The following is a 12,591-nucleotide window of genomic DNA, read 5'->3' as shown; positions in this document are numbered from 1 at the left end:
AATTTTCTAACATTACACCTTAGAAATTGAGCTTTAATCGTTTTTACTGTCTCATCAAAAACGAGTTTTATGTTGGACAGCTGAAATGTGGCCAGATTTATGGCTCAGGGGCCATTTCTTGGATACTTTTTCATTTACTACAACATGCTCTTCAATATAATATATGAAAGCAACGGTACTTTTTAGTGTGAACAGATTTCTGACTTCTGGAATAGGTTAAGGGATAGAGGCAAAGGCATTTGGGAGTGGGGATGTGGGTCACTGTGGGGAGAGTCCCACACTGGGGGTTCCTTGTCACGGCCTCTCTGGGTCTCAATGTTTCCCTCTGTGACATGGAAGAGATGGGTTTGGGGTGTGGGGCTCAGGAGAAGAGAAGCGATAAACACAGTCTCAGGCTACGGTTTCTTCCAGCTGTCACAGCATGGCCCCCAGGGCCTCCCTCTGTGTGTGGTGGGACGGTGACCCGAGTGCAGCCATGAGGGTCATTTCTACGTGAACCCCCCCCCCCCCCCGGTGGGAGAACCTTGGCAGATTCCTTAATGCCCTGCGCCTTGGTTCCTTCTGTGAAACGGGAGTGTCCGTGCTTCCTCCTAGGTCTGTGAGGCCTCAGTGAAATAAGGACACGGGTACCTGTGAGGGGAAGGGGCTTGCCTAAGAGACGCTAGATCTTTCTTCAGCCTTCCGTTAATTTAAGGTAGTATTTTGGTTACGCCGCATCATACCATCGTGGTAAGTTAGCACAAGAATATTGGGGAAACAGAGTCAACTCGTAACTGGTGACTAGTGGAGAAGAGTAGAGTCACTGGTGTGTAGGGTGCACATCTGTGCCTCCCCGGCTTTAACCTTCCTGAGATCAGGAAGAGTCTCGCATCTGGGGACATACTGGACTTCATCCCCGGAGGTGCTTAGAGATGGATCCAACACGGGAGTGCTAGCCTGGCTGGCTGCTCATCAGTAGCCATACTCTGCGGGCATGACTCATGCCAGAAAGAGGAAGTGTAGATAGATCTCGAATTATATTTTGGGGAGATGGGGAAAGATAACTGTATAGATGGAAGCTTTTGATGAACTGAAAATGCTAATCACATTTTTTCCCCTTTCTTCCCTTTGTCTCTTTGTTCCTGTCATGTGTTTGTTGAACCTCCTGTTGTGTTTCCTCCATTGTGGGTACTTCTCCCCCTGGATGTTGTTGCTACCTCCACCCTCATCCTCTGCTCCTTCCACTCTCACCTCCTCCCCTTCCTCTCATCGCTTCTTCCTCCCCTTCCTCTCTCATCTCCTCCCCTTCTTCCTCTCCTTCCACTCTCACCTCTTTCTCTCCCTCTTCCCCATCCTCTCATCTCTTCCTCCTCTCCCCACCCCACCTCCTCTTCCCCATCCTCTCATCTCTTCCTCCTCTCTCCACCCCCACTTCCTCTTCCCCATCCTCTCATCTCTTCCTTCACTTCCCACCCCCACCTCCTCTTCCCCTTTCTGCTCATCTCTTCCTCCTCTCCCCACCCCCACCTCCTCTTCCCCATCCTCTCATCTCTTCCTCCTCTCCCCACCCCCACTTTCTCTTCCCCTTCCTCTCATCTCTTCCTTCTCTTCCCACCCCCACCTCCTCTTCCCCTTCCTCTCACTCTTCCTCCTCTCCCCACCCCCACTTTCTCTTCCCCTTCCTCTCATCTCTTCCTTCTCTCCCCACCCCCACCTCCTCTTCCCCATCCTCTCATCTCCTCCTCCTCTCCCACCCCCCACCTCCTCTTCCCCTTCCTCTCTCACCACCACCAACAGCAGCAGCAGTTGCAAGCTCAGCATCTTTCTCATGGCCACGGACCCCCAGTGCCCCTAACGCCTCACCCTTCGGGCCTTCAGCCTCCTGGAATCCCGCCCCTCGGGGGCAGTGCTGGCCTCCTGGCGCTGTCTAGTGCTCTGAGTGGGCAGTCTCACTTGGCAATAAAAGATGACAAGAAGCACCACGATGCAGAGCACCACAGAGGTGAGAGGCCTGGCAAGCCAGATTAGGACTTGGTCCTAATACTCATACAGTGCTGCAAAGTTGTGTGCACCGCTAAAGAAAGCCCCACCCCATACAGAGAGCAAACAATGAGCTAAGAGGAACTGTTGCAAAGCTTGGCCACTGAAACCCAGTTCTCCCTGGAAGTTTTCAGGGTTTAACGTGGGCATCTGTAGATTTCTCGATCTCTTTAGATTGCAGGCATCTTGACATCTTGGCAACTGCCTAGTTAATGCCAGTGGCCTGTACCATATTATGGAAAACTGTTAACTGCTTAATTGGGTAATTTTCAAAGAAAGTAATGTTGTTAAATGGGGCGAAATAAGAAGTTAAATTTGAAAGTGAATGTGTTCAAATGAAAGGTTTGATAATTGCATCTGTTACTACTTAGTTTCATAGGCTTTAATTCTAGTATGCATTAAATATTGGGCAAAATTGCACTTGACTAATTTTTTGAAGAAAAGTAATTTATTCTGTCAAGAAATAAAAAAAATAGGCTTTGTGTATGGTTAAACTGTAAATCTTATGTTTACAAAATACTGTAATTTTCAGGAAATCACTGTATTAGGAATGTGCAATGACTTATATAAATAAAAGCCATTTTTAAAACTGTTTGGGGCTTGTGTTCTAATTATTCCCCCCTTTTTTTTATTTCTGTTCTTGCCTCTGTGTCTGAACGGGCATGTCTGTGCGTTTCTTGGTAACCTCGGGAGCAGACAGAGAACCGGGCACAGTAAGTACTCAGACGCCTACTGTACATAAACACATTGCCCTTCCAGCAATGCACCCCAAGCTGCCTTTCTTTAAACACGGCCGCAGACACGCATATGCTCCCTGTCTCTCTCAGTGACCTGGTTTTTTTCTTTTCTTTTCTTTTCTTTTTTTATATTATGATGGTCTACCCTCCCTCCCCCCGACCTTTGTCTTTTTTTTTTTTTTAATAAAACTTTTGTGAGATGAGAGGGACATGATTTGGAGGCAAAGCTGTCTGCTGTGATTACTCACTTGGAAATACACTTTGATCTGTATGTGCCCCAGACCCACTTTAAAAATATGTTTATCATTGCATTCCGACTCCAGGTTGCCTGGAGTTTTAAAAGAGTATTCGTTTTTGTCTTAAATCAGTTTTACAGGCAAGAGGTCACAATCCATATGTGAAATTGGTTAGTAATGTCTTATTTCTACCTACACCATTCATTATCCTCTACAAATGCATCTTAGTTGCTAGGTTTCCATATCTAGTTTTCTTTTCGTAATTGTCCTTGGAGGGTGAACTTGAACTTAAATTTATTTTTGACCAAAGAACTGAGCATCTAAGTAAGCTCTGAAGAACAAGGAAACTCAGTGGACGGAGGCTCTAGGCTTTATAAGCGTTCATTTTTTCATCGGCCTAAATCTTACCCATTTTACATACTGCACGTTCAGTCTGTACGTGTATCTGCCAGTAAGCTATGGGGAGATCGAATCTAAAATGGAGTGAGAAATTGGCCCCTTTTCAGCGAGGATAACCTACAATTTGTGCCTCCTTTCCTCCTCCTTTCCTTTCCTTTTGAACATGGCAGTATTTTGGCCAGGTTAAATCTAAATATGGTAGCAGAATTGGGATACGGAACTTTTAAATCATTCTGATCCTTTTTTTTTTAGGAGTTTGGGGGAGGGGGAAGATAGGTGAATCACTTGTGTGCAGAAAGTTCTTTTTCCCTCTTCTGTGTAGAATAGTGGCTACTTTTAAAATTCTCTTTGAGACTGATCTTGGTGTTACTTTTTTTGTTTTGTGGTTTTTTTTGTTTTGTTTTGTTTTTTGTTTTTGAGAGGGAGAGAGATGGGGGATGGGGCCGGAGGGGCAGAGGGAGAGAGAGAATCTCAAGCAGGCTCCATTCCCAGTGCGGAGCCCGACATGAGGCTCGATCTCATGACGTGAGCTGAAATCAAGAGTCGGTTGTGTACTTTATGTAGCAGGATTCTTTGGGGGCAATGGATAAGGGTGAAAAGATGGGGTGGCTAGTTTTAAAATTCTCATAAGTTTTCTCTGGAAAATGTTGGGAGGGAAAGAGGGGAGAAAAAACCCCAGCTAGGGAATAAAATACCCTACTCCTAAAGTACAAACCTACGTGAACTGACTTTGATGGAGGTGACTTTTATGTTTGTTGCTGTCTCCATGTCACTGTAGATTGTCCTCTTTCGAGCCATGTTCACTCAATAGAGTGTCAAATTAAAAACCCTAATCCTGGACCGAAGAACACAGATGGCAGGAGATGTTGAGAAAGCTCCTGTCCCGTAGTCTGCTGCAGGTTTTAATTTATTGAACTGATTATAGGTTTGGAACTGTATTTCTAAATTAGCTTTCTGTTCTCGGTACTGTTTCATCTTAAATCACTATATTTGTCGAGTGCTTGGGAGATGTAAGACAACACAGGAAATGTAGCTGTAGTTAGGGATATGTAGGCACACATATTACAAGCCCTTTCTCAAAACGTTGAGGAAAGGTGACAAAAATATGAGAAGATCTCGGGTTGTAGAAAGTTTCAGCGAGAGTTCTAGATAGTTGTGGAAGGGGTACCATAGTATGTATTTCTCTGAGATGCCGTGGCACGAGTGATGAGCTGAGGTGTGCATGCTGAACCCAGTAGAACTGCTTTCCATAGCTCTGCTTGTGTGTCTGCGTCTGTCAGATAACCTGTTTGTATTTTTGGCTGACAAATGTAAGCAAGAACTTAATTCACTTGGGGAAGTGAGGGTGGGGTGGAGGAAGGGTGAGGAGTTGTACCCTCCAAATGCAAAACAGTCCTTGAATTTCGATTGTTTTTAGGTCCTCAAGTTGAGTTCACCGCCAGTGAACTTTCAAGTCAAAATATGGTGGATACATGGCATAAACCAATCTACAATACCATAAAATGAATGGTTCCTTAATGTGCTATTTGCATGTCTCTTTCACATCAAATTTTTCACAGGTCTTAATGATAATTTTATTTTCAGAATAAGTATACATACTGTGTTTTCCGCCTAATTATTATAGACCTCTCTTGGTGATGATGATATAAAATGGGAAAACTGCACTAATTTGTAACCTAAACATTTAACTCGGTCTGTAGAGGAATGAAACTGTTCACTATCCACTTATGTAAGTGGGGTTTCGCTGCAGTTATGTAAAATGAAGTAGCTCTTTAAACTTGTGTAAAATTGAATATGAGAAGCAGTGGGTAATGAGAGGATGTGTACTGCTAGTGACTAAAATATTGTAGTACTTCTCTATTTAATAAAGTGGTTTGAATTATGAAGTCAAATTTTACTAGGTGAAAAAGTCAGTTGATTACCCTATATTGCTGCTGGTTTTTAGTTTTTTTTTTTCAAACCAACAGAGCAGTGGTTTTCAAACTTTACGGTCTCAGGATCTTTACATCTTAAATTAAAATTATTGATGACCCCAGGGAATTTTTCTCTGTGTGGATTACAGATTTTGAAATTTTTCTGGATTAAGAAATTAAAAAACAAAAACAAAATCACTTTAACGGGTAAAGAGCTACTTAATTTGTGTTAGCATAAATAACTTTATTAATGAAAATTAACTACTTTCCCAAACAAAAAATTGTAGTGGGAAGAGTGGCTTTGTTCTACTTGTTTGCAGGTATCTTCAGTGCCTTCAGTTTGCAGAGAAGATAGATGTAGTCTCATCAGCTTCCGTGTCCTCTCTGTGGCAATACATTGTTTTGGTTGAGGTATAGGAAGAAGATCTGCCTCCATAGAGATTTGTAACAGTCTCTGGGAACCTCAGGGTCCTTGGACCAAACGGGGAACCTCTGTCATAAATAAGACTGAGGAGTTCTGAGACATTCCACGCTAGTATCTGGTCTTATTTTTTTTTTCCTGCTGTTCTCTCTGTATTGAACAAACATAATTATCTGTATCAAGTGCAGCAATCAGGGACTTTTGTAGACCCAGAGGGAATGTGTGTATGGATTTTCATCTGTGCGTCTAAACCTGGTTTGTAGATAGTTTGTGTTTATTTCTAGTGACAAAATTATTACATTTGCTAGTTTAAGGTTATTTGGTAGGAAAACAAACAAGTCTTACTGTAGCCTGTTTTAATGTAAAGCCCAAGAAAAAAATGAAGGTAAGGACAGTGAAAATATGGACACTGTTTTTTAATTTTCTTCTTTTTGAAAGAGATGAATGATGAAGGGAAGAGCTTTTAAGAGGGTTTATTTTGCTATTTGGCTGTTGATTTTAAATTAAGATCTGACTACTGTATTTACTAATTTGCAAAACTTGTTTGCAAGTTTTTTGTTTTTTTTTTTTTAACATAAGGCTACTTGTCAGAGTGCTGCAGTTGAGCAAAGACATGACATGACCTAACAAAAAGGACTTTATTTCTTACGTGCTAATAAAAACTTCGGGTATTTCAATTAATGTAAAGATGAATTGTGTTCAGTTTTGGCTGAAGGCAATCTTCCAGTAAGTCTGCTTGAAAGACCTGGAATCAGAGATTTGACAGAGCATTCGTATGGGTCTTGAAAAAACATGACAGAACGTGTGCTTTGATACTCATTTGTTTAACAAATATTTAACGAGCACGTACTACGTGTCAGACGCTGTGTGAGGCACTGCGTGTGGAATTGACCCTTGAACCACACGGGTTTGAACTTTGCGGGTCCACTTAGGTGTGGATTTTTGTTGATAAACACAAGACGGCACCGTAAGTGTGTTTTCTCTTCCTTACGATCTTCTTAACATTCTCTGGCTTACCTTTAAGAATACAGTATATAGTACATGTACAAAATACGTGTTAATCAACTGTGTCATCCGTAAGGCTTCCTGGTCAACAGTAGGCTATTAGTACTTAAGTTTTGGGGGAATCAAAAGCTAGGCGTGGATTTTTGACTGAGATGGGGGGCACACCCCTAATCCCCACGTTGTTCAAAGGTCAGTTGTACTTGCTGCCATTTTGCAGTGATATCTTTTAATGTCACAGGCACATACTTGTTAAATGAAAAACACTGGAATGCCTAACACGTGTGATCACTATTTGGAACGTTTGGAAGAGGGAGGAGATGATGGGGATAGGTGTCTGGGAGAGACTCCAGAGCACAGGGTCTGTGGACTTAGGCGGGGTACACATGTGGGCTTCAGGAGGTACTTGAACCCCTCTAAAACTGTGTGCATCATGTTCTGGGTTGGTGCTCCTTTCTGTTAATTGTGGAGAGGAATGATAACTTTCATCAAATTCTCAAAAGGGGTCCCTGGCCCCGAAAAGTGTTACACTGTTAATGTATTTAGAGGTCATAATGGTGCAACACCATCATCTTACCAATAAGACACCAAGCTCAGGGAGGCTAGGTGCTTCTAATTATACAGTTAATCAATGGAGGTAGAGATTTAGATTATGTCTTTCTGAGGAACTGGGTTGTCACTCCCATAACTGACTTTGTAGAATTATCGAGTTCATCTTTAGAACTTATTTAAAAATAGTGATGACAGTCATCACTTTATTTAATATGAGGTGGTGTCTTTATTTTGTGTTTCTTCTGGAGCTGTTCTGCTTAACTAGTTAATTGGTAAGACCAGATCCTACTAGATCCTACTAAGGATCACCCATGATTTTTTTCTCAAATCACACTCAGCACTATAGAGTGCAAGGAGAACCTAAGACATGAGTCTCTTTGTAGAATACTTCACTGTTGGCTTTTTTCTGAAATTTTGCTTTTTTGAATATCACATTAGCTCCCAGTAGCCCTTCGAGCATGGGGTGATAAAAAGAACACCGGTTTTGGACAGAGGCAGACCTCAGTGGTGTTCTGGCACGGACCAGGTGTTTCATCCTTTGGAACTTTCCCCTAGCCTCATCTATAAATTGGTGATGGAAGCTGCCTCACGGGGTGAGGGGTTTTAGGGACCACAAACAGGAAGTCATCAGACAGAGCATAACAAGCCTTTTGGAATGTCCTCCCTATCCTCTCTACCTGCAGAGTAACAAGACAGCCATAAATGCATCATTAGTCACGCTCCATGTAGTTACTGGTGGTTTCTTTTCCTGTTTTCAAATGTGTGAGGCAGTTGTGGAGATGTGGGCCATGACTGATGTTTCTCAGTGCGGAGAGCAGGAGACCGACCCCAGCCCGTCTTGAACTTGGTTGGGCTCATGATGCTCAAGTTCATCAAAGGAGGAAATATTTCTGCCTAACTGTTTGTGAGTTTATCCCCTGACTTATTTCAAGGAATCGCCTAGAAGTGAAGGATAAAACTGAGATGAGCCACTTAAAATGTCAATATTTAGGCACAGTGGAAAACACTAAGTTTTCTTCAGTTGTCTCAGCAGATTTCCTTTTTGGCAAAATTTAAAACTATGTGCTTAAAAAATAGCTCCCTGCATCACTGCCGTGAGGAGGGTGAAGCCCGGAAGAAAGGAAAGCGACAGCAGTTTCTAGATGGTTGGGAGTGGTCTGTCCTGTACCAGGTGGAGGTGTGTCTTTACTGTGGACACTGTAACTCACCGGGGAGGGTATCGGGGCCCATATGTAACTGGAGAAATGTTCAGGTTTTATCTCACTGTGCTCATGGTAAAGATGGGGCATCAGGCATCTTGACTCTAAGAAACCAGAAAGCAGGTAGAAAACATTACCTCCCTCCGAAACTCTCTTCAGATTTCAGTTTGTTCTCTGTAATTAGAAAACGTAACTTACGCCCACCATTGAGAGCAGGTTTTTAAAAATTTTATTTTCCTTTTGGCCCCATGATCATTTTTATCATTACTTCTGAAACGTAGTAAGCAGGAAACTCTGGGTCTCCCGTCTTTCAGATGAGGAGAGGTGGAGGTGAATGCCGTCAGATACCCAAGTTAACTCACCGGGAAGTCCTGACCCAGTGCTTTCTGGTTTCTTTGTACTATAAAGTTTGTCCTCAGGGACTAGAGAACGAAGAGCGACAGTGACAGCTAAGTAGTAGCTCTACGAAAACTGCTTTTAAAAACAGTTTGAAATACAGATTTGATTTTTTGCTGTCACCAAGGTCCTGATGAGGGGAATGAAGTTGTCATGAGGGCATTTAAAAAAGTTATTTTGAAATAATTATATTTATTGTCAGCTCTGAAGTGTGTGTGTGTGTGTGTGCATGCGTGCACGTGTGTGTGTGGGTGTGTGTGGGTGTGGTGTTTTATTTTTCTTCACCTGAAGCGGTGGAAGGGCAAACTGGGGACTTTGCGAGTGACGCCAGGGGTATCTGTCTCCTGCACTAGTACAGCTCCCAGCTCACCTCTTTACTGGGTCTGTATGCCTTCTACATGGCTAGCTTCCCTTCTGGGAGTTCTGACTGAACCACTCATCTGCGTCTGACAGTTGCAGAGTTCCCAGATCGAGGTGCGAGAACACGCGGGGTCCTTTCCATATTTTGCATTCAAACTGTAGGAAAAATCGATGTGTACCCTTCAGATCTGCCTCACAGCCAGGGCTCCTGAGATGTGATGCGGTTGCCAAATGGACACATTTCCACACATCTTCACTTTCTTACCCTTCTCCCCGTTGACAGGTGGGGATCCTGTTAGTTTTAGGGGTTAAAAACGCATTTGTTGAAATGTCAGGGGGAATCTGTGAATGACCCGTTGGACTGAAGTGAAAAGTACAGCGCAGGGGTGACGGCTTAATTGGTACCAGGTGTAGATGGAGAAGGCACACAGATGTGATGGGGGTGCGTCACTACCTAATTGTTTTAATGTTCACCGAGAAGTTAATTGTCAGTGTGGAGTGTGCTAGCAAATTAGGTTCCCACTGCCTTAGTGTAACGGAGGATAAATGAGGTGTCATGAGTTTCCAGTCTGTACCTCTGACACAAATGCTTTTCCTGCGGGGAGGAGAAAGATCCCAAGGGGAATCAGCATGGCAGCTAAAAGAAATCCATTTGAATAATGTGCATTATTTTCACGTTAGGGAAACCTGTCTAGCTTTTGCTGTCTCCATGAGCAGGTTTTCCTTGCACCTTTGCTGCTGGTGGCTTCAAGGTTTAGACATGGTTGGCAGAAGACTTGCTTTGAGGTCTCAGAATCGATGAAGGAAACATGAAGGCTCTGTAACAAGTATTCTGGTAACACTGACAGGGTAACATTCCCTTAAACCTGCTTTCTTTCATTTTTTTTGGAGTTTACCTTCCAGAATATCTCCGTTTACATGAACAGCCATTACTGTTAAATTGCTAAAGAAAAGCAAAAGTATTGGAACCAGCATATACGGACGGGTTTTTATCCATATTGAAGCATCTGGGTCTCTCTGCCTCGATCTTGAGTATTGGGTATTCAGAGCATGAAATAGAAACAGCATTGTCCAGAACCGTGAGAATAAAGGTGACACAGGGTCCAAATCGTGATGTTTTCTTTTGATTCAACTGAATCTCAAGTGCAGCAGGCTCTGATGCTTTACCATTGGAAGTTCTTCTATGAAGGTATGGTGTAATGATTGCATTTGGATGTTTATTTTTGCTTTGAGAGAATAATCGTGCACTTCTACCCACTAGGTTCAAACACTCTGCCAACTCTCTAGTTAACTTGCACCCAGAGAACTATAGCAGAGGCTAGTCCTGGTATGTGTGTTTATGAAACATGGTTCACCCAGTTAGATGTGATCTGGATTTGGCGACTGGAGCTGGTGTATCCCAGTTGTAACAGGAGAAGTTCTGCTACTTTTCCTTTTCTTCTCTGAGTAGCTCTTGTAGTCTTGTCACTGTTCTTAAGCATCACGCCACTGCTAGTGGGAGAAATGACCCTCAGGAAGCATATAGTAATGGTAGCCAACAGTTGGCCTCTGGTCAGTGAAGGTGCACACTGAGATTTTAAGTTCTCCAGATTTTTTAAGAGGGAGAGTTCCCTTGGGGTGCATGTTTTCTTAGTCCTTGCCCCTCATCTCTTCATTTCATGTGTAGTTTCCACCTACAAATAGAGAGAAAGGCACACCAGTGGGGCTAACAGGTCTTGTGGACCCTCTTTCTGACTCTGGTACTCAATGCTCCAGGGGGGGAACTTTTTTTCTCCAGAGACCTGTCAGATAAACCTCTACCTTTATTGTTTGACTTGGCTGCATTCCCAGTGTGTGCAACATGTAAGGTACAGAAACTCATCACGGTTTTAGACTTTTAGTTTGTTTTGAAGTCATAGTGTGTTTTCCGACCTTGATTTGCTCAGATTCGTAATCTCCCCTGTGGGCTGTATAAATGTCCAATTTTGAGCTCTGGTGGAAGACACAAAGTAAATAAGATGATTTTGTTTAGTTAAAACAATTTTAATACAAAGGGAAACTTTATATATCCAGTCTCAAAAATCCCAGACCTCGGGACATTTGTAACAGAAATCTGCCCAGTAATTATCGTTTTTGAAAAATTCTGGCAGACACTTAAATTTTACCAGCTGCAAGGTGAATAAAACATTGAGATTCTTGGCTAGCATTAGAGTGTATCAGTCAGCGTGGTAACTCTAGTTCTCACGCTGATAAAAAAAAAACAAAAAACCTCTGATTCACAATTAAATATTTATTTCGCAGATTAAATGTTTGAAATTGAACTTTCCTTGATGAATGCTGTTTGGTAGATTAAAGCCTTTGAAAATATGGACCCTGGGAGGAGAAGTCTGGTGGCAGCTAAGTCTACAGAGGTCCTAGTGGCCATGAGTGACATCGTGTGAAGAGGTGCTGTGGGTCTCTGGACCGCTTTGTTGCTCTCTGCTGAGGCCTGTTTTTGTGCACATCTTGGGTTATAAATGGCAGGATTCGTGAGTGGAAAGGCAGGAATTTGGGACTGTTTTCAGGTCATTTTAATATCGAGTGTAATTTTTTTAAGATGTTGACGGTTTTCCTAAAGTGGCATAAAACCAAGTGTGTTTGTGTGTGTGAGAGAGAGATAGAGACTGTGGTTTGCGGGGAGCAGTCAGAGAAAGCATGCAGCATGCACTAGGCATTATTATGTCACATTAGAATGTTAAATGGTTAAATGTTAATGGTTAAAGAGCCAGCGTGACTCTTAAGTGATAAGTGGGGGGGGCAAGTATTTTATGTACATAAATTGAGTATAAGAATCACATCTCTGGGAGTGGAGATGCCTTGACTTAATGGGAACAGCTTGGTGACTTTAGGTAAATCGCCTCCCCTCACTGGTCAGCCTCCAGATAAAGGGGTGGGGGGATGAAGAAGATGAACAATAAATCTTTTAAGGTTGCTTTGGCCTCTTCAGAGGTGTGATTCTAATTAACCTTCTGTGTTTCCAGTGCACAAGTTTTGAAAAAAAAAAACTTAAAGTCAAGTAACCTGAGTTTCATTGTTTTGCAAATGGCTTCTTCTTAAATGTTGATTAAATGTTAAATGTGATACTATCTTATTCTAGTCCAGATCGAACAAATCAAGATAGAATCAAGATAAATTTTGAAAGATCCAAATGATATTCATTCAATACCCAGGTAGAATCTCTTTATACTTAAAATGTGTACAAAATGGCTCACAATGACCATCAATATGACTGTTATTCCACCCCTGGGTCATGAGGAACATAAGCTGGTGTGTGAGGAAAACACAGAGCATGGGGGGGGGGGGGCGCGGGGAAATAAAACTTCTGGTATCATGAGACAT

At 42.5% G+C, this 12,591-nt stretch overlaps 1 protein-coding gene across 8 annotated transcripts in view; it reads left to right on the top strand.

Moving 5' to 3' along the window:
* The window catches only part of TLE1 (TLE family member 1, transcriptional corepressor), an 88,018-nt gene that overhangs the window by 41,531 nt on the left and 33,896 nt on the right, over window positions 1–12,591 (top strand). For 6 of the 8 annotated variants that reach the window (XM_036113967.2, XM_036113968.2, XM_036113964.2 and 3 more), the window contains 2 exons: window positions 1,777–1,981; window positions 2,716–2,732. In XM_036113967.2, the coding sequence (XP_035969860.1) occupies window positions 1,777–1,981; window positions 2,716–2,732 (222 nt within the window). The remainder of the gene's footprint in view (window positions 1–1,776; window positions 1,982–2,715; window positions 2,733–12,591) is intronic. The other 2 variants (XM_036113963.2, XM_036113961.2) reach the window with 1 other exon arrangement.

This window comes from Halichoerus grypus, chromosome 14, assembly GCF_964656455.1.
Source record: "Halichoerus grypus chromosome 14, mHalGry1.hap1.1, whole genome shotgun sequence".
Classification (NCBI taxonomy): domain Eukaryota; kingdom Metazoa; phylum Chordata; class Mammalia; order Carnivora; family Phocidae; genus Halichoerus; species Halichoerus grypus.
Note: the sequence above shows the minus strand (reverse complement) of the source record. Positions and strands in the feature narration are given on the sequence as shown.